This window comes from Pelecanus crispus, chromosome 6 (assembly GCF_030463565.1).
Source record: "Pelecanus crispus isolate bPelCri1 chromosome 6, bPelCri1.pri, whole genome shotgun sequence".
In the NCBI taxonomy this organism is placed as follows: domain Eukaryota; kingdom Metazoa; phylum Chordata; class Aves; order Pelecaniformes; family Pelecanidae; genus Pelecanus; species Pelecanus crispus.
The window spans coordinates 56,809,857-56,836,649 of record NC_134648.1 but is presented as its reverse complement, the minus strand read 5'-3'; the positions used below and the strand labels follow the sequence as shown (position 1 = coordinate 56,836,649).

The 26,793-nt window shown below is 44.8% G+C and overlaps 1 protein-coding gene across 1 annotated transcript; it reads left to right on the top strand.

The window, feature by feature from the left end:
• The first annotated feature begins 1,837 nt into the window (after positions 1-1,837).
• ASB2 (ankyrin repeat and SOCS box containing 2) lies at positions 1,838-24,860 on the top strand. The gene is made up of 9 exons (XM_075713009.1): positions 1,838-2,097; positions 3,682-3,786; positions 8,886-9,052; positions 9,730-9,885; positions 11,878-12,123; positions 14,405-14,576; positions 19,717-20,278; positions 23,812-23,965; positions 24,724-24,860. The coding sequence occupies exons 1-9, from the start codon at positions 1,853-1,855 to the stop codon at positions 24,858-24,860; spliced, it is 1,944 nt and encodes a 647-aa protein (XP_075569124.1). The 5' UTR covers positions 1,838-1,852.
• Positions 24,861-26,793: the final 1,933 nt, after the last annotated feature.

Genomic DNA, 26,793 nt, shown 5'->3' with positions numbered 1-26,793 from the left:
TGAGGTGGCTGTGGATGTGGGATATATCACCATTTCTGAGGTGAAAAGTGTAAATCCAAGATTTTATGTTACTTACGGCTTGATTCATGCTCTTGCAATGTCTTCAAACTGTATTTTTTTTTTTTTAATTACGGTTAAAGAAACAAACATGAGTGTCTTGACATGCATAGATACAGCTCTGTTGCCATTTGGGGAGCTACCATTTCCTCCAGGTCAGGACCATCTCTTGGCCGTGCACACAGCAGCGAGGACTGCTAGAGCCGGGCAGTCTCCTGGTGCAAGGCTCGTGGCATGCTGGACCCCGCTGCCATCAATGTGGGTGCAAGTCCCTGGGAAGCCAGGCTGCCCTGGGCACTCGGTGAGCCGAGGGCAGCGCCGCAGCCTGCTGGAGAGAGCAGCCCTGCAAGGAAGGGGAGATGAAGGTGTTGCTGCCAGTGGTGCCCGCTGTGGCTGGAGGCAGGTCCCGAGCAGCTGGAGGCCGGGTGGCTCTGCCAGCCTCATGCGTGTGGCTCTGCCGGGGGGCCCAGCTCCACACGACCCATGGCCAGGCAGGGCAGGGCTGTGGGGAGCTGGAGACCAGCCCTGCTGTGGCATTGCTGGGGCAGGGACTGACAGCCCCAGGGTGGGGGGCAGGCAGCTGTGATGGCAACCACACTGGTGTGCTCAGCTGGCCCCTCGCCTCTCCTTCCCCAGGGCACATGGCTCCACAGTACCTTTCTGCTGGCTCCCTATCCTCCCCTGCCCTGCCCACAGGCAGCTTATACTCATTGCTCCTCGTCCCAGTGTTCTCCATTATTTTACACAGTTCTCGCTCACTGGTGTGCTTATAAAAAGCAAACCTATTACCCCTTGGCTTCATCTTCTTAACAGAGGCAAGCTTTCCCATCTCCTCCCATGAAATTACCCCTTGGCTCTTGAACACTGGTAGCCAGCGTATTCTCTGGCATCCGGATGAGATCCTGATAGAGCATCGAACCATTAGTACTTCCCTATCACTGCTGGAAATACCACAGTATTTTGGATTGTCTTTGCCTTTTTTGAGTCTACACTGCGGTGATGGTTCACAGTCATTCTGTGATTGCTGAGTGTGCCCTGATGTTACCCCCTTCTCTCATTTCCAGCTCTCAACCACTAGTTCTTAGAAGAGAGTTTGACCATAAGTCTTAAAGCTCATGACCCTGAAGTTTGTTCTGTGAAAAGCAAAAAAAAGAAGTGAAACTGAGCAGTGTCGTGTTGCTTTCCTAGCTGAGTGAAACAAAGAAAGTAACTTCAAAGAATAGCTTTGCATGTTGCTTGAGAGATCTCCAGATAAGGTGGAAAAAATTACTCCACGAAGTCTCTTTATGCTTCATGATGGAGTATCTGCCCTTGCGGAAAATCATCAAACAGACAGACAAACCTCTTCCCTTAATTTTCTGCAATTAAAGCAAGAAATAAAAAATAACCCAACAAAAAGAGATGTCCATTGACGTTCTCCTAAATAAATTCATTTCAAAGCTGTAGCTCTTTAATTTTACGGGGATTTCTTTTACCTATTTTTCTCTTGAACTGCGGTGACCAGAATAGGTAGATAAAAACCGGCCTTGCTTGCAGCGGCTCCCTTCCCTTTTTTAAACACCAGCTAAATCAGTTACTTCTATGTGATAGAAAGGAGTTAGTTCATTAAGTTTACATGCAGATTTTAGCTGATAATGTTCTCTCCCTGGTGAAGGATTTCTGAAGGGTTTTCTGGTGGGTCTAATCAAAAGGCAGAGCTGATCAAAAGCACAAGATAGTTGAGTTTCTTTCATTTTCCAGATTTTGATGATCACAATTTCCTTTTACAGGAAAGCAAAGAAAAAAAAAATAAAAAATGGCTACAACAGCAGCAAATACTCAAAGACAAACGATAGGCTGTGAGGAATACAGTCTGTACAGTAGCTTGAGCGAAGACGAGCTTGTAAAGATGGCCATCCAGCAGAGCTTGGAAGAGGACCCCACGGGTCAGCCAGCTGCCCAGAGCCACCAGAAGTCGATGGTGGCTGGTCCCAGCGAGGCGGCCGCCCCCAGCCGCCCCGGCAGCCACAACCCGCCCTACCGCATCTACCCGTGGCAAAGGTGAGTAAGTGCCTGCCTGAGCTGCGCCGTCCCAAAAAACACCCTGCCTGGGAAGAGCAAAGCAGCTTCCCCTGTCTGAACACGTGCTTTCTAATTAGCTTTGCCGAGCGGCTGCTCTGCGAGTCTGTCATTAGTTTCAAAGCCAGAGTCTGCTGTAAATCCCATGAGGTCATTTATGCCCTCACAGCAAAATGAGAATTTGCTTGATGTTGTCTGTTTTAAGCAACAGATAAAATAAGAAAAGGGGCACTGCTACAAGCTTTCCTGAACGACAGAAGCCCTGCGGAAGCCAGTGGCTCCTTTCACCCCACTGGCACACACGGTGCGCAGAGCTTAGGTTCTGCCAGACAGGGAGCACAGCATTTGTTATGGGAAAACGTAGAAGACAGGCTGAAAATAGGTATATAAGCCGGCGTGAACTGGCTACCTTTTAGATGCTGCAGTCTTCAGAGGACGTAGTTACTTCAGATCAGAGTCTGACCTGGAGCACACCACTCTCAGCCAAGAGCGGCTCCAGACACCGAAGCGTGGCAGCGTCCCCCCCCGCGATGCTGGGCTGTGGGTTACAGAGACCTGCTAACAGTTTCAAACGCAGACGTGTTCTCCTTTCATTTTTTAAAAGGCAGATTTCTCAAGGAGGGAGGGAAGAGGCTACAAAGTCACCCCAAACCAAGGAAAAATATCCTTTTACACTAATTTTTTTTTTTAATAAGCTGGGAGTAACTGAAGCTTTGTTCCTCCTTCTTTCTCATAACTCCACTGTCCTCTGGTGCCTCACTCATTACCACCTGTGATTGTTTGGTTTCCAAGGCTGGGAAAATGGGGACAATCTGATTAGCAGTAAGTGTGTTTCATAGCTGCGGAATCAGGATGGTGTACAGCAGGCAGTTCTGCTCCCGTCAAAGGTCGTGGCTTCTCAGTGTCATTACTGTGCGCTTGTACTGTCAGCTCTGCTGCAGGGACCCGATGCAGGGGAGAATAAGGGCTTCCCTGGCCATTTCATCCTGTCCTCCTTGGGGGTCCTTCAACACCTGCTATTTTGGCAAAAGGCAGCATCTGCAGTTCTGTGCGTTAACCTGTCCTGCCTTTGCCTCAGCCCAGCAGCTTTTGACCTCCCACTGGAGGGAAAACCTTTGCAGCTTGTAGCTCCAGATCCGTAGCATTGCCGAACTCTTCTGCCACCTGGGAGAGCTGAGCTGGAAACAGAGCCAGCACCCGGGGGCCCTGGGTCCTCCTCTGCCCCCACCTCCGACCTGCTTGCGTGACACTTCAGAGGTGATGAATGTCACCTCGCCTCGTGCCTGCTTCCTGTGTGGTGGTGGTAGGGTTAACCTCACTGTTGTCTTATATGGTCATTTGAATCCCCTGACACTTCCTCAGAGGGCCAAAAATAATCTCGAGCTGAGCGAGCAGCTGAATCCAGTGCAGAGCAAGCCGTGGCCATCTGCTTTTATTCAAAGCCCCGACCGGCAGGCTTTCTCGCTCCGTCTCTGTGGATGTGTGTCTCTGTTTCTGCCTCAACATGACCTGTTTCTCCTATTCGGAGTACTTCTCTTTATTTCATTCATGTCATCGCCACTCCAGATTGGCGGCCCAGCCGAGAGGCCGTGCTCAGCCGTCCAGCTCAGGGGCAGCCTGGGGGGTCAGGCGAAGGTACGACGGCAGCCTGTTCAGCACATCCCAGCCTGTGTAAGTGCCTCCCTCTCCCGCTTTCCCCCGCGGTCTAAACAAGTCTTGCTACCCACTCTCCCGCTAAGCCAGCTCTTCTGGGCAGTGATAGGGTCTAGTGGGGGGAAATGGTGGTGTTCGTCTGGAGGAGCTCATGAACTGCTTAGAGGGGTCTTGCTGATACCTGCACCGCACCCTCGCCGCCTTCCCACTCTTCCTTGCGACCTTCCAGCTGCCCCGGACCATGCCCAGGGTCTTGCGGGTGACCCATCTCAAACCTCCCTTATTCTCTTCTCCCCCTTCATCCCTCTCCACCCCTCCAGTGCATGTGTCCTGGGGAGTCTGGGTCGTTTGGTAGCTCTGAGGTGACAAGGACAGCAGGCAAGGGATGCCTGCGTTGTGGTTTATTTATATAGGCTGGCTCCCACATCAACACATTAGATGAGGCAGGCAGGTACTGATAGTAACTGCACTGGTATTAAGTTCATGGTTCAACAGTGGGAAAGAGTGGGGAAAACAAACATTTTATCACAGTATGTAAACAGGGTGAGAAAGTCCAGTTGTTCAAAGGAAATATTTTATAAATGATCCCAAGATGCCGTGCCTGTTCCCAGCAATAACTGCACGGTCCTGCCACACTGAGGAGGGCTACACATCTTGCCTGCCCAAGGAGGAAACCAGCTTGACTGACTTTGATCCTCCTGGCCATGTTTTGCTGTTGGCAGAGACTCTAAATAAGCTTAGGTGAACACAGTCATGGATGAGGAAAGCGGACAGGCAAGGGGGTGGCCCAAGCTCTGCCCCTGTGCGTGTAGTGGAAGTGTCTGGACCATGATGGGTTTATTACAGCTCTCTGGGGGGCAGAGTAGATGCAGGCACCTGCCTTTAGCTATCAGATGAAGACAGGAAAGTGTTGTAGGCAGCACTTCTGTGTCCTGCAGAAAACTCTTCCCTGCCTTTTTTGTCTGCCCAGTTCAAATCCACTTTGTTTTATCCACTTTGTTTTATCCAGGTCCTTCCCTGGATGCACAGTTGCAGTGACTACCCCTCCACCACTCTTATTCCTTTCATCTCTCACCCAGCTCTACATTCTCCCCCCACCTCACCTTGCACCCTGGCTGATCTGGGCTCTGTCCCAGGCTCTCTGCTGACATTGCCCTCTCTGACATATGTGAAAACCTCTTTCTGCTGAAACATGAAGCCTCCCTCATCTCTGTCACCTGCCAGCTCCCCTTGGCCACACTGAAATCATATCCTCTCATCAAGTACTCTGCACACCTTGCATGCCTCTCCTTCTCTGGGTGCGATGACTGGAGGGCAGGCTTTTCTTCTGCATCATGAAGCTTAATAGAGTTCAGTCCACAGGCAGACTGGAATAAGGCTGGGGTAAAGCTCTGCTGCTAGGTGAGAACAGAAATGTGGCTGGGAAGCCACAGGAAAGCATGAGAGCAAGACTGTTTTACAGCCGTGGTGTCAGAGCCAGGCAGGGGTGGTAGTTGGCTTCACCTGAGGAGATGTTCTTTCATGCTGCCTGCATCTCACCAGGCTGCCGGGAAAAGAGCGAGCTTCCTGAACCCTTCTGTGCTCTACTGAACCTCTTACGCAGCACTCAGAATTGACCCCACCATACATCTCTTCTGCAATGAGTATTTATTATCTTGGCTACTGGCCTTTGAAATGCAGTAATTCTTTTGACTCGTCTATAAGGTTAAGATTTCATCAGAACTTCAGGCTTCCTCTATAGTTCTAATACTTGTTTTTTCTATCTGATGAAATCCAAGCAACAGAATGTGTTGGGTTTTTTGTAACAGCCAACTATGAGCCAGGCAGAAAACAAGGATTTCACATGGAGATTCATTAAACTTTCTGTGCTGATCTGGAATTTGCTTGGCTAAAGCACCTACAGCCTGGTCCAGCAAACCCCCTCATCTTACTCAGGAATCATTTAAGGTCAAGGAGCCCGACAGAAGTTTGCTTCATTCAACATCTGAGGGCTTAAGCAGAATAGTAACTGATTCTTCACACATTTTTAACCCAACCACAGATCCAAAGTACCCTCTGCTTTCACTGAGGTCTCAGCTAACATGATTCACCTTGCATTTGCTGTGTGCCAGCCCCACGCACAGCCTCCTGCCATGGCCCACCTAGCATGCAGTAACTCATTAAGCGCTGGTAACTATCGTGTGCCTGAATCCCGAGGTCGCAGTGAGCAGCCCTGCGTGTGTAACATGAACCTTTGCACAGAGCAACAGATGGCTTCAGCAGCCTTGTGCCAGAGGCTTTTAAAGACAAAGATCCCCCACCTCCTCCTCCTCTCCCAGCCAAACGTGCCAATTGTCGCTGTTAACTGACTTCAACAAAATGCTCAATTTCAAACGCCTGTATAAGAATGCATTATCTACACAAAACCAGCAATTTTAGTTTTAGTCCCCAGGGAACTCTAAATAGTATGAAGATACAGCAGTGTCCCTGGGACCTCAGCCCGGCAGTTAACAGAAGGTCAGTCAGTTCCTCCTGGGTGGGCTGCGGCCAGGAAGGCAGTCGCCTGCTCTAGCTGCAAAACGCCTGGCTTTGTGTCCCATGTCTCCCCCCATTCCAGTGTTGCTATTTTTGTGACTCTGCTGTCTTGAGATCACTGCTTCCAGCTATAGAGAGGGAGCAAGTGGCACTAAGTACTTTTTCACCTGGGAAATGGCGTGTTTTCCTATTCCTTGGCACCCGTGTTGTCTTCACCTGCTTCCGCTCCAGGCCCTGAGTTTATCCTCAGAGAAGCAGCTTGGTGACTTTTCTTTCAGTGCTAACATCAGTGTTTATGGCACGGATTGGGTACCTCCGGGCAAGATGAAATTAATGGCGCCTGTGTGAGTTTCAGGCTGTTGGTCTGCCCAGCCCCTGCAAGGCAATGAAATCCAGTGCTGCTCCTGTAACCTGCACTAAATGCAGAGGTTGTACCAATGATCTGCTTTGTGAAAACTCTTGTGCTGAGCTGCCCATATTTTTCTGTCTCTGATCTCACTCTCTTGTGGCATTTTAGACCTTCTGTCATAACCAGAGTTTCTGGTTGTTCCCATCATCACTGCCCTGCATGACCTTCATCACATGCTGTATTCCTGCCCTGGCGATGCTAATGGTCTCTGAGACATGCACTTCCCTCCCCAGTCTCTCCACCTTCAAGGCTGCGAGATTTTCTCTTTACAGTTAGTTCAGACCACACACTCACCTATGTTTTCAACATCCTCTTGTTCTCTGTCTCTGAAAATATAGCCCACATCCATTTATTGCAAGTCCCCATTAGAACTGGAAAAATGCTTCTTCCTTGGCAGTGTTCGCTGTCCTGGAGCTTAACCATTTGGTGGCTGCCTTCTCCCAGCACAGCTCAGCAGAAGCAGGGCCAGGTGCTGGTGCTGGAAGGCACAGCACACCACCGTGCACAGAGCCACTGCCCGCACTGGCTGCAGGGTACCAGCTCCCTGCCTCTGCTGTGCTGTCGGCAGCCTCAGCAGGGGTGGAAGGAGGGAGGCAGGCCCTGCTACAGGCGCTGCTGATCAGTGGTACGGTGACTGTCAGGCAGCATTGTGAGTCCCGCAGAGCAGGGAGTCCTGCAGCTGCTCTCACTGTTGCTCTGCAGAAGGACTGGTGTGCCCAGGTCAGCCCTGCTCTGTAGTCGCTCTTACAGAGCTTGGAGAAATGGGTTGCTGCCCGGACTGTACAGAATGCATGCTTGGCAAAGGGAAGGCTTGTCAGAGCAAAAGCTCACTTGTAGGCTGCTCATTGTGTCTCACTTCTGGGTGGCATGGAGCACACGTCATGCTTTTTGTAGATTTTCACAATGAGCTGCTTCTTGAAAGCTTCAGATTTAGGTAGCATCAAAAAAGATGACTTCACATCATTTTTGGTTTTGCTGCTAAACACTGAAATACTACTTTAACACTTTTCAGTGATTCTACACATTTCAATGCCTTTCTACTCCAAAGAGGCTTTAAAATATTCCTTCCCTTCCAAATATTTTTTCATTCCTTTTACTCCCTGTGCCTAGAGGTTACTCGGCCCTGTGGAGCCTGACAGTGGTTTGCTGGGTTCAAATGGACCGTAACACAAACCACTTCACAGCTCACCACAAGGTCCAAGTTGGTGTTCCAGAGGCCCCTGACTCTTGCAGTTACTTGGGGAACTGCTAACTTGGCTAAGAGGTTTGCAAGAGTGGACTTGTTGATGAAGCTAAAGGGTCTGCTCCCCAGCAGGCTTCTAAAGACCAGATTTTCAGAAGTGTCCAGCACCAAACATGTCTTACTGGGACACCAAAGACACACTTTTGAAGGTCTATAATGTGCGAAGTAGTTATCATTTCTGAAAATTTGAGTACTCAATGTTGAAGTAACAGCTGGGTATCTCTGGGGCATGGTCATGAAGGGCAGATCAGAATTTCATTTGGGTAGGTGGATTTTTTCTTTTTAATCCTCCCTGGCTAAAGAAACTAGGGCCCAGACCACCACTGTAACGTTCACATGATTTAACTAGAGCTCTCCCTTCTTCATAGCTGGTCCAGCTAACTTCTGAAAACAGGCTTGTGTAAGAGAAATAGGAAGTATCTTTAAAATACAAGAATAAGATTTATGGAGAATTTCTGCTTTAGGGCTAAGCCACCTGCAAATCAAAGTTAAAATTTTCTTCAGGAATGAACAGAGGCAATTCTCTTCAAAGCTGATCTTGCTTAGGCGATCTCATATGGAAACACCTTGCCACATGGGAGGGTGATGTAATTATCACAACCATGGATGCTAATGGCATTGTACAGAACACAGGTAGAGCTAGTCTCCCCCAACTCCAGATATCTAACATATAAATGTTTTTGTCAGAGGCAAGTCACACCTACACTTTCCTTACACTCCGAGGAAAGAGAGCAGCACCTTTGGTCAGTGATTCTTCTGTTGTGAATAGCCAAATCAGAGCACACAAATTTTACCTCCACAGGCCCTGTAGCAAGACACCTTAGGGCCAGGAATACTTATTATATAGGCTGTAGGGATTCGCTACTTTGGCCAAATAATACAGTGATGTTGCTGCAAAAAGCTTCTCAGTAGTGAAGGAAGCAGTAATCAGGTTTTAATCTTGTTTTAAAGAGAACTTGACCCTGTAGTAGCAGCAATCAAGGATGGAGATGAAAAAGCAGTATCTAATATGATGAAATCAGGAAAAGACCTTTCTGAACCTAATAAGGACGGCTGGATACCCCTCCATGAAGCTGCGTACTATGGCCAAGTGGGTTGCCTGAGCCTGTTGCAAAAAGGTCAGTGAAGTTAAAACTAATTCATTACAAAAGGGAGAAGAAGAATATGAATAAACTAAAAAGCAGAATTAGCAGCAGCCTGATCCTTGCCTGGGACTGTGTGTGAAGTTTTTTTCCCAGCCTCTCTGAGTGTATATTAATTTCACCTTCTCTTTGAGAATAGGTTTCCAGACTGAAGCCTCTAAAAGTTAGGGTCTTCAGGAGAAAATTATATCTGGAGAGATCTTGCCAAGCCCTGGATTTCTCACAGTAAAGCCTTGTAGCTGAGCTCTCAGCTGTTGTGAACTGCTTGGCTGCCACAGCTGACAGCAATTACCCCAGGTCCCACTAGCTGGAGATCCAGCCCAGCACCTCTTTGCTGGTGCTTGAAGGTGGTTAACTACTGGAGTTTGTTTTCAAACTGCTACTAAGAGCAGTTACTCAGCAGCTTTCCACATCACTAGTGGCGATAGCCGAAGATTTTAATCTAAGCTGGTGACTGATTTAGATACTTAATCTGAGTTATAGTAACTTTATAGTATATTCTTAACTTCCTTTGCTCATGGAAAAGGAAAAGAAAAGAAATAAACAACAAAAACTCACCTAAAGCTCCAAGGATTTTTAAAGGTGATGGTGCTGCAGATACTTGTGTATTTACTACATGCCATAAAGACTTTGGGCTCGCCATTTATTCACAGCGTACCCCGGCACAATCGACCAGCGCACACTCAATGAGGAGACAGCTCTCTACCTGGCCACCAGCCGGGGCAACCTGGACTGCCTGCTCACCCTGCTGCAGGCTGGGGCCGAGCCCGACATCTCCAACAAGGCCAGAGAAACACCGCTCTACAAAGGTGAGTGGCTGTGTTTCCAGGGGTGCTGAGCTCTTCTGACACCACCAAGGCGGAGCCACAGGTGCTCTTGTGATATGGGGCCGAAACGCAGCAATTAGCTCCCATTTTGCACCTTCCTCCAGTAGTCCTGTATCTCCTCTGTCTGACCTGCCATGCCACGGCCTCTCTTCTCATCCATACCAGAGACAGGATTAGTGGCTGCCCTGCGGGCTGCAGGCTGCAGCGTGGTGCTGAGGTGTGACGCTTAGCAGGACCCTAAGCACAGGGTGCCTGCACAATGTCCCAAACTTACGGAAAGTAGAAAGCTGGACAGTACAGGAATATGTATGCTTTTCTAAAACAGGAGGACCTAAGTAGCTGTTAGAGGTGGGAGTACAGTAGCTGTAGACATGCCAGTGATCAATATACTGTGTGGGCCAGGCCAGGCTGTGTCCTGTGGGAGATGCATAAAGTTATAAATGATTCAGTGAGGTAGATAAAGTGTTTAACATGGACATATAACTTTGATGCTGGTCAGAGAGAACGCTTTCTTCAGTAGAACAGCATTACATTCATGATATCACAGAGATTCAGAGGAGATGATCTCTCACACCTTTGTGTCCCTTCCCCTTTTATTGACTGCTCCTGCCATGACTATTTTTAGTGCTCTGAAACATTAAAAAGCATATATTACCGGTTTCAACAGTAACCTTGCCTCCAACTTTGGATGCCTGACATTAGAGCCACTCAGTTTAAAATGCCTTAGTTTTAAAATTCTGGCTTATAGTCAGCTAAATAAAAGCTGTTCAACTGTGCATTAAACACACGATAGTGGTACTAGTAGTACTCATAGTAATAATAATAACAGTAATAAAAACAATAATATGAAAGCACCTTTTAGGCAGAGAAAACTTGTTATTAAGTATGTGGTAGTGTTGATGCAAAAATATTCTGGTCTATCCTCCAGCAAAAAAGGAGTGAAAAAATTGTCATAGCAAATCAGTCATCCCTAGTATGGAAGCACATTCAGCTCTTCAGAGCTCTGCATAGGTAATTACAGCAGCACCTAATAAGATAGTTGCTTTCAGTACACGTGAGTGACACCTGTGTATGGGAGAGGAAGCCATGGCAATGTCCCAAGGGAAGAATCAAAACCAAAAGGCAGGACCTCTGTGAGAAAAAGACACTATTATTTCAAAGAAAAAAACAATTGCTATGGAATGTGCTGGCCTTTCTTTCTGCACATTGTGCAACAAATGCTAATTGGGGGTTGTAAAAGTGTCTGCTTATTTTAGGTACCTTTGGTTTGGGGTCCCACAGTAGAAGTGTGTAGTAAGCCTCGTGATTTGGGATTCAAAAAGCAATGGAACAAATTGGTAAAATAAAAATCAATAAAATACTATTAATTATCAAGAAGATACCTTTAGCTGAACTATACATTGTTGTAGGCCAAGAGAGTGCTACTGACTCACAGCATTATTATTTTCTAAGGATCCTTTTCTGGCTACTGTTGGTTTGAGTTTGGTTTTGGGTTTTTTTTTTTCCTTGTCTATATAGAGCTTTATTTGCAGTCCAGGGCAGTAAGATACAGAGTCAGTTTGCACAGAATTTGGAAAGAAAGTGTTCAGGTCATGTGATTTCTGTAACATGTTTGTTCTTCATAAATTACCACCCACACCTTTTCACCTCCCTGTGTCACTGTGGTGTCCAGTTGGTACAAATGTGCTGGGCTGGATTGCCCTCAGTACCAGGCTTGGCACAAGTCCTGCACGGAACACTCAGTCCTCCCCCAGATCCTGGCTGAAGATTGGCTTCACTGCCACATCCTTTACGAGCCCCAGACAGTGTCATTTGGCAACCTCCTTGGCCCTCACATTGACCTAGATGGATCTTTGGTCTTACTCACTATGGTCTAGTTGTATTATATTGCCTTATGCTACATGAAATGGATACCACAACACCCAGAATCTTTTCAAAAGCCTGTTCTAATCGCTTTCCTTTTTTCCAAAACAGCCTGTGAGCGCAAGAATGCAGAGGCCGCAAGACTCCTGGTACAGTACAATGCTGATACCAACCATCGTTGCAATCGAGGATGGACGGCTCTCCATGAGGCTGTCTCCCGAAATGACCTGGAGATTATTGATATCCTTGTGAAAGGGGGTGCCAAGATTGAGTCTGCAAATGCCTATGGGATCACTTCTTTATTTGTGGCAGCTGAGAGTGGGCAGCTGGAAGCTTTGAGATACCTGGCAAAATGTGGTGAGTACAGTTGTGCAGTTACACGCCTTTACTCATTTCATTCTTAATATTTCAAAGTTCCCGTTAATTCTCCCTGGCTCAGTTTTTCTGTCACTGAAGTCAAGGCCTAGTTTGCAGAGGTACTGAAGCCCTGATGCTCCAGATGGCTGAATTGTGTAGGGTATTTCAGAGAGCATGGTCTAGACACATGCACTTCTTCAGCATTCATTCATGGTCACCAACTTTGGGAAGTAATATGGTGCTCTCTAATTGCATTGCCTGACAGCTTTCAAAACCCATATTACTGCACACATGTAGCCTAAAATCCAATCAGTCATAAAAGACAACTGTAGATGGTAATAGATGGCAGAAGTTAAACACTAGCCAACCCCATCTGCTCATGAACATGTGCAGTGATGGGCAAGGTTAGCTATCCTCCACTGATGGATTCTACTGAAAATAGATAAAGTACTATTGTATAGTTAATGGATTTACACCAAGGAGGAGCAGACTCGCTCTCCCCCATGTGTATGCGTTCAAGCACATAAACAGAGTGGATTTGATTCTGGTTTATGCTAAACCTAACTTTTACTGCTCCACTCATTCAAAACAGCTTTACAATAAGCACAACATACTTTACTACTACTTGGAGGCATATTTTATTTTCATTGTGGGCTAATATCTTCAATGTAGGTAAGAACTGGGTCCTGCACTTGTGAAACAAGAGCTAAACAGCCATGAAGATAAGAAAAACTTCTGAAGCTCTTAGTATGGCTAAGACAGATATGAGAATTGGGGGACAAAAAATGTGTTCTGCTGTCCAGCTAGCATTGTCAAGTCAGTTTTATATTACTGGCTAGTCCATCACACTGCCTACAATTTTAGAAACTAAGCCAGAATGTGATTTGTATTTCAACTTAGATAGATATTAGGATTTCCTTAAAGTTCAATTTTGAGAAAAATACACAGGAGAAAATCCAATAAAACTGTCCAATTGTTTCAAGCCCTGAAATGCTCCTCTGAGAATCCCAGGAATGATATCACTGCATTGTTTATGATGAGCAATGTTCATCATAAATAGGGTTTCTTTTTCAGTTCTTTTTCATTAGGAACATAGTCCTGTGTTATGTTTTGTCACTGTCATTCTCCTGATGTTTCCAGCTACAACATCTTCAAAGGGCCAAACACAACACAGATGTTTCTGTTTGGGGTGAGAGCACAGGAAAATGTTCTCTTTGGCAGGGAGTTTTCATGATCAAACAGGAGACTGATTGGCTTCTTTATTGGGGCTTAGAAGCAAAACTCCAATGAACTGTCATTCCCATTTAGGATACGAGCAACCTTCCTGAGGACAACATGGTACAGCATATTAGAGTCAAAACCCAGGCTGTCAGCCCTTAATATCTAGAACAGAAAAAGCTAGATTCCAAATTGTTTGTGGCCAAAACGTATTGGGTCTTGGTTTATTCTTGCATATTGTTTATTAGGCCAAGCACACACTAGAAAAAAATGCCTCAAATAATCTAGTAGCTCATTAATAATATTCATCTTTTTGTGGTAAAACTTACCATTTGGATCCTAACTTGAACCCTTGTGAAACGAAGAGATATGGCCTTAGGTGCTGAGTTTTGAAATGAAATATTCATTGACTAAGGCATACCCAGATAAAAGCTGATTAGAATTGTTGCTCTGTACTATGCAGATGGCATTTTAGAGAGTCCTTTTTTAGCCTGGATATGTACTAAAATTAAAATATAGTATAAATGTATTTAAAGTATGACTATGTAGAGTGTAAATAATATGTATAAATATAAAGAAATAGGTATCATAAATACATGATCATAGAATTTTGGAGAGCACCTATTGAGATTATCTGGTACAAACTCCTGCTCAAGAACAGTGTATATACATAGTGTAAACACATAAATACTAATGGAATTATAGTGTTCAAAGAAAAGGCCATGTTGTATAAAGAAGAGCACATTTTAAAGTTCTTGTCTTTGAGATACAGCTGAATAGAGCCTGGATTCAGGGCTGGAAGCTAATGGTTGCCACCCGTGTTAAACTCTCGCTCGTAAAATTCAGATCATAGTAAAAGCCAGTGGAGGTCTATGACATAACTGTGTATAACTGATATGACTGTATCACCTTTACTTTTTGCTCTGATATGACCTCATTCACATCCTCTTCCTGCACCTTTTGTAGCTTCAAGTGTCATGGAGACTTATGTGTTCATTCAAAGTATGTTGCTTCCATCTGATTTGAACCTTTCGGTGCTACAAAGATTTTTTTTCCTTCCTAGGTGCTGATATAAATACTCAAGCCAGTGATAACGCCTCTGCTCTTTATGAAGCCTGTAAAAATGGACACATCCCTGTCGTGGAGTTTCTTTTATCCCAAGGAGCAGATGCTAACAAACCCAATAAGGATGGCCTGTTACCTCTTCACATAGCAGCCAAAAAAGGGATTTGCGAGTAAGTTTTAGTTCATTTCATAGTTTCATCTTTCAGATAAGAATCAAAAGTCCTTATGAAAAGGAGAATGTAATGTCCTAGATCTAATTCTGAGCCTTGTGAGCAAGGTAGCTGCCAGTTGAGAACTGGGCTTTCCACTTGACAGAGATCAGGTTGGAAATTATAAACTGAAGAGTGTGTTTGCGGGTTGGGATGGGGTGAGCAGGAATGTGGGGTGCAAGATCCCTTTAGCTTTGCCAAGATGTCACCTATTACAGCTAAATAACTTCATGTATCTTGGAAGTGGATTAAACTGAGCTCCACAAAATATGCTTCAGATGGAATAAAAAAGCATCGGGGGGTGGGGTGGGGGGTTAGTCCTCAATAGCTATTGCAACATAGTTTGCAATCATTTTCCTACATGAGCCCATTGTGATTCTTCTGCACAAGCAGAACATGCCGCATTCACCTCTGGTTTTGTTAGCAATAATTCAGATGCTGATAGAAGGAAGTGGTTAAGTGAATCTCTAGGGCATTAGTGAGATTGTTGCTAGAATATGGTGTCCAGTTCTGGTATCCTCCCTTTCAGAAACCTTTCAGGAAATTGGAAAGGCTTCAGAAAAGAAGTACAAGAATTACTCATGGTCTAGAAAATATACTTTATTAGTGAATGATTAAATGACTCTTAAACGTAATGGACAAATGCATAAAAGGATCCAGTGATTTGTTTCTGAAATGAAATGTTTGGGATAGAGCTGAGCACATTCTTTAAACAGTGAGAAAAGTAACTAATGGAAAAAATAACCAGGAATGGGTAGATTTACCAGTCCTGTGAAGTACAGGCATTTATAGGAGGGGAAGAAACTCTACAGCCTGTGATAAAGGATATCAATTTAGAAGATTCTGTCTAGGGATGGGATTGTTGCACTGTCATGTAAATAGTGTTTACCTAGCTCTTTCAAGACCTGGGACATTGCAGCATGCTTCTGAGCCTGAACTCCTTAGCATTTACTTCTGATCCTAGTGCAAGTTTTTGCTCCTGCCTTTAACTCCTTGCTGCTAGAAGGGTGAGTGGCCCACAGCTATTTTTGCAAAACACAGTCACATCTTGCAGTGACAGACCCTTTTGGTGACTGTAGTGAACTCTTCTGACTATCACAGTTTCTACCAAAATCCTTTCAGCAATAGTCAAAGGAGAAAGTATATAGAATCATAGAATCATAGAATTGTTTAGGTTGGAAAAGACCTTTAAGATCATCCAGTCCAACCATTAGCCTAACATTACCAAGTCCACCACTAAACCAATTAAGGGCAGAGTAGCAATTTCATGTTTCCTGGCTTGGTGGCTGGATTATTTATAATGGAAGTAAAAACTAGGAATCATTAAGATTGGAAAGGACCTCTGAGATCATCAGTCCAATCATCAACCCAACACCACCATGCCCACTAAACCATGTCCCAAAGTGCCACGTCTACCCGTTTTTTGAACACTTCCAGGGATGGTGGCTCCACCACCTCCCTGGGCAGCCTGTTCCAATGCTTGACTACCCTTTCCGTGAAGAAATTTCTCCTAATATCCAATCTAAACCTCCCGTGGCACAGCTTGAGCCCATTTCCTCTCGTCCTATCGCTAACTACATGGGAGAAGAGACCAACACCCGCCTCACTACAACCTCATTCCAGGTAGCTGTAGAGAGCGATAAGGTCTCCCCTCAGCCTCCTCTTCTCCAGACTAAACAATCCCAGTTCCCTCAGCCGCTCCTCATAAGACTTGCTCTCTAGACCCTTCACCAGCTTCGTTGCCCTTCTCTGAACATGCTCCAGCACCTCAATGTCTTTTTTGTATTGAGGGGCCCAAAACTGGACAGTATTCCAGGTGCAGCCTCACCAGCACCGAGTACAGGGGGACAATCACCTCCCTGCTCCTGCTGGCCACACTATTCCTGATACAAGCCAGGATGCTGTTGGCCTTCTTGGCCACCTGGGCACACTGCTGGCTCATATTCAGCTGGCTGTCAACCAACACCCCCAGGTCCTTTTCGGCCAGGCAGCTTTCCAGCCACTCTTCCCCAAGCCTGTAGCATTGCATGGGGTTGTTGTGCCCGAAGTGCAGGACCCGACACTTGGCCTTGTTGAACCTCATACAGCTGGCCTCGGCCCATTGGTCCAGCCTGTCCAGGTCCCTCTGCAGGGCCTTCCTACCCCCAAGCAGATCGACACTCCCACCCAGTGTTATCCAACTGCAAAGGCTGTTTCTGCATAGTAAGCTATCTTTGCAGACAACTGCTAGAGCAGATTCTTATCTATTTCACAGTGTCTGAGGAATGAAAACTTTTGACAGCACTACACCTTCCCATAGCATCTTTTATCCTAGTGTTTAGGTCTGCCTGGGAATCCCAGTTAAGCTTCTCAAATCACTTTGATAGACCTGAGAATATTCATTTTGTGTAGTTGGAGTAGCCCTGATTCTTTGTGCAAGCTGTGTATTCTAGAGGGCAACCCAGCGTGAATTTATGTAATGGGTTTATAGGCTTACAGCGTGTACATGAATAACCTGCATAGACTAATGCAGGCATGATTCAAAATTTTCTCTGGGGTTTGAGTTACAAAGACATTTTCTTGAAAACAAACATATTTTGGATGAGAAATGTGCCAGAGACAGAACCCAGTTCCAGTTGCTCACTTTCAAAAAAGTTCTTCTAAAAGTACAGGAAGTTGGTCTGAATCCAATTTGTATATAGAATCTGGACCAGCTCTCTGAATCTTTTGCTCCCCTCTATAGTTCCACACCCCAACGTGAAAAGAAATTTACATGGAAACTCTGCAACCTGACTCCATCCCCATGTCATGAAAGAAAGGGCCTGATTCAGACCTCACATCTATTATAACAACCAGCAGGATAAATGAGACCAGAATTCAGCCCAAACTCTGAGTTTCTTCACTTGTAAAACACTGAGCACAAATTTTTGTGCACAACTCCTGCAAACTAAGTGCAAAAGAAAGAAAAAAGAAAAATATTTTCTCTTATAAATATTTATCTGAATTACAAAGCTTTAGCCCAATTGGCTGATCATTCTTAATTCCTTTGGTATTCAGTAAAATAACACCCTTCATGGTGACCTCTTTTTGTATTCCTGCAAATTTAATACGTAATTCTGCAGGAATTCCACGCTTCAACTTTTTGCCAGAGCACAAAGACTCCCTACCATCAAAAAGCCAAGAATGTGGTCCCAAGGCTCAACTGTCAACTCCTATGGCTTGGTGTTTGTTTATTTTAAATGACACCTTGTCAATACTGACCTGAAATTCATAAGGGTCATCTCATCAGTTGTAGGACAATCACAAGCAGTCATTTAACTCCTTCCCCCACAGAACTGAGATGCTGAGAAGGGAAGACTTTGTGAAGTGTGGGCAGATTTATTAAGTTAATGCAAGTCAATAAACTCTTGGCACACTCATACTAAGGATAGTCTGCCGCCTCCTCCATATAATTTTTAACAAATAGAAATTGCAGAAGCAGGTGTCAGGGATGAGGGGAAACCCAGCACTATTTTGAAACTGTACATGAAGATCAGCCCTGTGATAGAAGTGGGATGCGGTCTGACTTGTCTGGCCTTGGCTGCCTTCACTTGAGCTGCCTTATCCCTCTAGATAGACAGGAAAGACTGCAGAGGTGGAGGCATCATATTACTGAACCAACCCACTTTGGAGGATGAGGAAGAGAAACAGGTTCAAGCTACAAAATTAAACTCTAACACAAATTTGATGCTTCCTGCTTTTTCTCCCAAAATAAATCTGGGGTACAGGGAGTGTACTGAGATCTGGGACCTGCAGCATTTGGATGCAGAGCCTCAGTGTGGCACCCCTGCGGTGAGGTTCAGGTCCCCCTTGCAGACAGAAATGACATGGTGCCTCTTTAACTCAGATGTGAAGAGCTGGCTGAAGAACATATGCTGGAGGGAAAGAACAAAACAGACCCTTAAATCTTCAAAACAGTTGATCATGGGATGACTAATGCTGGCACTTGGCATGGTGTCCTCACAGTGCTCTATGCCCTTTTTGTTATTATGGCTCTTACAGAACATTTGCTAATGGTGAGAAGTTGCCAGCTCGCCAGCACCCAAACCTCCTGCTCCCTGGTGAGCGTCACAGAGCTGGAAGACTAGTGAGGCTGCTTGGAGAAAAAAACCCTGCACTTAATTTCCCAAGATATTTACATAATTTAAAAAGCTTTTTTGTTTAAAAATGAGAGGTAGAAGTAACTTGGAGACATCAGCAGTCCATCATGTAAATAGGAACATAATCCTGTAAAGTGTTATGCATCTTCAACTCTTATTTCAGCTCCTGGGAGCGTTGGAGGCTCAGTCCTTCACAGGATCATTCAGTGCATCACAGACAAAGGGTTTCCTGAGACTAGCACTTATATTTGGCTTAGTTCATTATGTAAATATATGTTTGGGGGCCCAGTGTTGGGACTAGCCATTGTAGTCAAGCTGAAGACATGCAGCATTTTAAAGGAGACACACTACATGGTAGGAAACTGAGCTTTGCATGTTTTTGTGTTAGAAGGGCTTTTGACTGCTAGATAGAGGAGTCTACATGGAAGGAAGAAGAGGAGGAGAAGGTGTGCTTGGCTTACTGGGTCCCACAAATTCCCTTTTTAGATATCCCTCTCTCCACAGGCATTATATAGGGAGCATGGGCATCTCCTGAGACAGTAGGCAGACTCAGGTTGGATGGTCCCTAGTCTCTTTCTGGAAGTAGCTTAAGGTGATTTGTCTGTATTTACAGAATCAATCTAGTGCCTTGGCTAAACCACCCAACATTATGAGCAGGAAATGAGGGTTTAACCCATGGGGCTGGTCAGGTAGCTCCAATGACACCTATGGAAACATAAAAATGATCATGGATTTGTGACTGTTTGAATTTCACATTATATAACGAGAGCAGCTTGATTTATGTTGCTGTGTTTAAGGCCACACCACACTATCCAATAGCAATCCCTGATTACTGGGGTTTAGGACTTGGCTGTACCTTTTTTCTCCCTGGGCTAAAGCTTGGAACCCAACCTGGAAATATTTTTATTTCTTTTTCTCCCCTTTTCTAATTGTGTTTTTGGCTCCCCATGATCTGGTATGTTCACTGACTCTCCACCTGGCAGGATTGTCTCCATGCTGATCCCTGTGACCAGCCGCACCCGTGTCAAGCGCAGCGGCATCAGCCCCCTGCACTTAGCAGCCGAACGCAACAATGATGACATCTTGGAAGAGCTGATTGATGCTGGCTACGATGTCAACACCACCCTCTCCAACGAACGGTCCTGCCTTTACGAGGACAGACGCACCACCCCCCTCTATTTTGCTGTTTTTAACAACAACATCTATGCCACAGAACTCCTGCTGCAAGCTGGAGCCAACCCCAATGTTGACCTCATCAACCCATTACTCATCTCCATCCGCCATGGCTGCCTGAAGACCATGAAACTGCTCCTTGACCATGGAGCAAACATCGATGCTTATATATCAAGCCATCCCACCGCATTTCCAGCTACCATCATGTTTTCAATGAAGTACCTTTCCGTGCTGAAGTATCTCCTCGATTTGGGCTGTGATGCAGGTTCCTGTTTTGAGTGTCGGTATGGAAACGGCCCACATCCTGCATTAAATTACAGACGGGACAGACTTAATGATCCTCAGCTGCCCAAGGAGCCAACCATAGTACAGGTAAGCACTGCCTAGTCTACCTACAGTAGCTCTGAGGATGTCTCCTACCCATGTATCTTGACAACTTGAATGTATTTTTTTCTCCCAACTTTCCTATGAGAGAAGATGCCTTTATTTACAGGAAAAAAAGTTCAGTAAGAGTCTGTGAATGTTCCAAGTCCATATTCAATGAGAGCAGGATGGTAGGCAACAACCGCTGTGGCCCTAGCTTGAATTTGCAGGGGATTATAGCCATCTTGACAGCCTTGCAGTCAGATCTACAAATATGCTTTTCCTCTGAACCTGAGGTGCCAGGAGTGAAGCATGTTTTCCTGACCGGCAGTGTCATATGGGTGGTAGCATATGGGCAGTAGCATATGGGCAGTATAAACCTGCTTGTTTTATTTGCCCTGTAAGATTTGTTTTGTCTGATAGGGAATTTAAGCTCCCAGTTAAATTAAAATTGTCTCGTGCTTCACTTCATGAGGGTAAAGTAATGAATGTAAATACTTGCAATTTCCAAGTCTACTGGATAAGCAGCCCTGGAGAGGGGCTTCAACATGCAACACAATAAAGAAATCTGAGCACCACAGTCTTTCTATTTTGCAGAGAATCAAGGAAGAAATAAATCAGCTTCTGTCTAGTTTAGGAGTAGCTTTGAGAGATTCAGAAGAAAGTGTCATTTAGCGCAAAGAGATGGTCACCTGTAAATGCTGCTTGGTGGTGGAAAGAATAAAGGAAACCATTAAAAGATCCTAGGAAATCTTGACCTTGTTATCAGTCCTGTCTTCCAAAAGACTTTACTCTCCAGTAACATGTCTGGGAAACAAACAAAAAAAAGAAATCCTAGAAAAAGGTTTGTAAAAAACCATCAAAATAATCTCTTATCCCAAACAGAGCTGTCGTCTTCTTGAGAGTGTTTGTCACAGTAAAATTGCTCCAGGACACCACATTTTTGTCAAAGTAAAATTAATAAAATATATCACCTCTAGTTCTTGAACCATGATATGGTAGCATGTAGAGTGAACAGAGGGCTGGAATTCCAAGGCAAGGAGAGAGGGTTTGTCGGTAGCCCTCTATTATATTCTAGCCACTCAAAAACTGTTCTGGTTTTGCTTATTTAAGCACATTATTTCCCTCTGGATCTCACCTAAAACTACTTCTAGTGCCTAACAAAATATTAGGTCACTCACAAACAGAGTCATCACCTCAAAGGTCAGACCACATGAGGCAGAGATAGCAAAAGCTGTGTAAAATTGTATCTGTGCCTAGAGAGCGACCGGTGAGGGACAAACGCATACAGAGAAAAAGCAATCCCTTCCCTCTGATATTACTTTAAATTTGCTTCTTACTGCTGGGAATTTGCCTAATAAAAGTAAGGCCTGTATGGTGCAGCTTCATGATGTAGCTGCGATATGGTTTGTATTCTGACGTATTGAGGATCTTATGAAACTATAGCCTTCTCCACGCAAAAGATGTGCACTTTTTATTTTCTTGTATAAGATTAGGAAGGATAACAAATCTGAATGATTAGTCTTTATACAGTAAAGACTATGAGCTACTGGAAGTGGATTTGAAAAATGAGTAACTATAGATCATTACTGTTGCTACTAAATTAATGTGTCCTGGAGAAAGAGAATGCAAAAAAATGGTTGCTGCCTCACTCCACATTTCCAGAATTGCAGTGTCAAAACCGTGAATGTGGGGAGTGAAGTATCGTACGGCCGCGAGAGGGCATTCAGGGGCCTACCGAGACTGCAGGCAAAGTATGTCCCAGGCCCAGAGTCAGTTTGTCCCTGAGTCAGTCCCATGGGCTGTAGTTGCAGGTTTGCATTGTTTTGCTTTGTTTCGCTGTGCTTCTTTTCCTGAAACATGTTTTGGGACATTTTTATTCCAGAAAACATTTTTGTAGGCTGAGCTTGTGAATAGGGAAGAGAGAAAAAGGCAGGCAAGGTCTTTGGTGGAGACAAGAAGAGGAAAGCCGTAAGATCGAGTATTTTATTGCCCTACGCATGTGTCCTCATTTAAACTCTGACAAAGTGGCGTTACTGCTTGGAGGCGGTAGTGCAGATCCCCACTTTGCACATCCTATGGGTAACTGGGTGGCAGTTGCATATGCACTGGAGAATGACAGCCAGATACACTAAACTGAACTTCCTATAAGTGGTCCAGGTAGGAAACTGGGGGTTGTCCCACTGGGATACTCCCAACATTACTGTATCTAATTTTCCTGGGAAACATTACGTGGTGATTCTCAGCGGAAAAAAAAAGTCAGAAGAGTAGAAAACACCTCTGTGAATGCTCTCACCTTGAATAAAATGGCCTTATAATTTTCTGCAGCTTTGTTCTTTCCTAGGTGAGCTGATATAATTTTATTTCCGAATAAGAGTATCCATGCAAGAGTTTAATGCATTTTGAGTTAGGGCTCATGAACGTATAAACAAATGTGATCTAGCTACAGGAGCTTAAACTGAAAGAGGTTTAAGCTGGTGCATTTTCTTTCCTCTTTGGGGTCATCTTGGAGGGTGCCTGCAGACAGTCTCAGTGACTAAGCTGATGGATGGTGCTTAAGCCACTATCATTAAATTGGGTTCAGCCATGTGCCTGAGTTCTTATCCACACAGTGTGATTTAATTAATCTTAAATTTTCTGACTGCTCACATGCAGATAAGTCCACAGATATCTTCATCATATATAGCACCCTAACAGATAGATGAAGCTATCTGGTATAATATACATATTTACATTAAAGTAGGAAGAGAAGTCACTACTTTTTTGAAATGAGACTGCTTAAAGTCAGGTCCTTAAGTCTGTTCTTCAGTATCTCCATAAGCAACCCTCCATGCAATGGCTCTGAGTACTCTGCAGCTCACACTGGGGGCAACAGAAGATTTGCCTGATCCAGGACTGAGTAAGGAAGATGCTTCTGTTCTGTATTAGGCCCAGGATAGTTCTCCCATTGGCAAGTAAAACTGCCTGAGACTCATCTCTGCAGAGATTTCCCCAGACTTGTTTCTAGTGAGGTGTTTGGTCCCCAAAAAGCTGCAGATACCAGTGGGTTCACCAGAAGTAGGAGGTGCAGTGCTCTGCTGAATCTCTCTCTTTCCCTAAGCCTCCTTTGTGCACAGCTTTCCCACAGAGCCCCTCCCAAGAAGGGAAAGGGACCCAGCACACTGGGTCATGGTGCCCTGGGCTGCATGGATCTTTCAACAGCTCCCTTACTGGTTTGGGACAAAGCTGTGAGCACTCCTCTGCCCTCCCATTTCTGTGGAAGTAGGACTTTTGGACCCTGTAAATAATTCAGCATCCTTCCCATGCTCCAGAGCTAGGACTCCACCAGGGGTTTGTGTCCTCCTGTGGTTGTAAAGAGGGGATTCTGCCCTCAGTTGCAACAAAAGAGGCTTTAATTGAAGTTCTGAGGGGAAACTGGTAATTGCTCTCACAGCTGGTAGAAGGGTGGGATCACCAACGCAGTCGGGACTGTTGCTGTTGTTGCAGTTTCCACGGGTGTATTCATGTCCCACTGACTGTAGTCAATCTGTTTTTCCTTGAAGTTTTGTGAAATGGTGTCTACTCCAGAGATGAGTCGCTGGGCCGGGCCAATCATTGATGTTCTCCTGGATTATGTGGGTAATGTGCAGCTCTGTTCCCGGCTCAAGGAGCATATCGACAGCTATGAGGACTGGGCTGTAATTAAAGAAAAAGCAGGTATGGTCAACCAGGAGAGACTCTGGCACAAATAGTCCCACTATCGGACTCAAAACCTCAGTCACCATCTCCTCTGAGTATTCATCCCTTAAACTTGATAGGTTTTCCCTGCTGAGACTGAATTACATTTTGGACCAGGTATGAGGCACTAGAAATTGCTGGGGTGTCACTGACTCTGTGATGTTAAATGTACAGCAGCTGTGCATCTGACCCACTGGGAATGAGCATTGCCAGTGCAGGAAGACCCATTTGTCTGCACCTGGGGTGCAGTTAGATCTGGGCAGGTGGGCAGCCTGACTATCTCCACAGCAGCCCAGCAGGCCCCAGTGGCCTTTAAAGACTTTACTAATATTCTGCTCTCCTAAACATCCTTTCTCTCAGGATCCCAAGTCTTTCATAGACATTACCAGAATTAGTTTTCTGGCACCAAGCTAAATTTGGTACATAGTATATTTATTTTCTGTGGGAAGACTGAGTACTGTGAAGTGGCTTGTTTAAATCCTCCTAGAAAGCCCATTGCTAAGGCTGAGGTGGGGTACAGCACTCCATCTGCCAGCCCCACTTCCTTCCTTATGCCATGCCTCAGAATAGATGAGCTGCCACCAATGCCAGATGCATCATCCCTCCATTAGAGAAAAGCCCCCCTTTTTCATTCTTCCTTCTCCCATTTTCCTCTTGCCACCATCCTGGCAAAGCCAAGCTGTCCCTCTCAAGTTTAAACCTGTTGTGCTCATGTTTCTGACCTGCCTGTCTTTCAGAGCCCCCACGACCTCTTTCCCATCTTTGCCGCATCAAGGTACGAAGCCTGGTTGGAAGAAACCGCATTAAACTTCTTGACACCTTGCCTCTCCCGGACAGACTGATTCGATACTTACAGCATGATTACACACAGTGACTCCAGGCACACCAGACATGCAGCGGCTTCCCAGCATGGCACGCAGCGTCATCAGCATAGCAAGGGCGCACATTGTGCATGGTGGGGAGGAATTGCTGCTGGCTTGGTCAAGCACCCTCCAATGACTAATCTAAGAAAAATATGTTTCTGAAGCATGAGTGAGAAGAAAATGGAGGAGACAGAGAGCTAAACATAGGACTGTTGTTAGGTTTTCCAAGAGAAAACCCATATGATTCACCTCAGAGCTTGGTCCACGAAGAACAAGAAATGAAAGCCAGCACTGAAAAATGAATAGTGCTGAAGCAAGTATCAATGAGGAACTCAAAGGTATCCTGGGGTTGTGGTGGAGCTTAGCATCCTTGCTGTGATCACAATTCAGAAATTGTCAAGAGTCAACATATTTTGGAAAACAATCACATTTCCTTCACTGACTGAGATTTTTATTTTAGTTTCTATTCTACTTTATGGATTTCTGCTAAGTGTGCCGGTTGCTTATTTCTGATAAGTTGACACCATCTTGCTAACACTTTTGCTTTCATTTTTTGGACCTTTCTTATTGAGTACTTGATTTCTGAACATTCAAAGCTCAGAACATTTTAATAGACTAAAATCCAGAAATGCTGATTCCTTTAAAATTCAAGGGAAGGTTTATTTAAAAAGGATGTAAGAATTGTATTTGCACATAGTAAATACAGTTCATGTTGTATTACTTTTGCAATAAGAAGGAGGTGAAATTCTGCTTGAGAGAATTTCCTGGACTGGGGATGTGAAAGCAACTCTGAGCTCTTTTTTTTTTTTTTTTTTTTTTTTTTTGGTGTATATTTGTCGTAGCTGCACTGTAACCAGTACCATTACTCTGTCATGAAGCTTGTGTCAGAACAGAATAAAGCCCTAGATGAGCATGAACAGTAAGTGATGTGGAGGAGACAAGTGAGGTACATAGGGAGAGGGGCAACACTACTAAACCAACTTTATCTGTTGCTCCACTAGAAGATCTTGTCCCTACAAAGCCCAGCCTCTCTTACCTCCTTGGGCCTCCATGGCTATAACAATACCATCACTGGAAGAAAAGAGAGATTATTTCAAAGTTATGAAAGTCAGACTTTCAGATTTATGAAAACAAATTCCCAGAATTAGGCTTCCAAATCCTTATTCAGGTGCCTAAACAATGCCAAGCTGCTTGCGCCAGGTGTAGTTCCACTTAAACCAATAGGACCACATCTGGTGTCAGATATTACTGAGGCAGAATAAAAGTCTTAGGATTTAGCCCTGAATTTCCTGACTTTAGAAGTTTGAAGTATCTATTAGCTCCCTTTGACAGTGATGAAAGTTATTATCTCAGCTTCTTTGAAAATTAGGTCACCTATTTACAGCTCAGATTGACAACTGATTTATGGCAGCTTAACAACTTACCATCTATCAGCTGAACCGCTATAATTGTCCGTGAAATTCTTTTATTGAAGTTTTTAACAAGTCACATTCCCTCACAGCTGGGGAGGCCGAGGAGCCCATGAGCAGTAATTGGCAGTGACTACAGCTCAGTTGACAGGTGTGACTTGCTGAACCACTGATTTGATGAGTGCCTCATTCCTGACTAGGCACCTAAGTAAGGATGGAAGAGCCTAATTTGGAACTACATCTTTGCATATTTTATTCTAGAAGCACACTCATTCTTACCTTAGGTGACAAAAGAGCTGTGCACCGTGGTTCGTTTGGATTCCCCACCAGAGACCTGACAGATCAGGTTTTGTTTGTTGGTCTGCATACCATCCATGGAATCAGATAGAAATGTAAGTAGGGAAAATGCATTGCACCGAGTTTTATTTGTGTGGAGTTTTATACCTTAACACAGGACTAAAAGTGTGTTGCATACATACAAGTCTATCTGGGCACAGAAGTTCAGATTCTGTGATGGTTTTGTGTGAAATGTGTT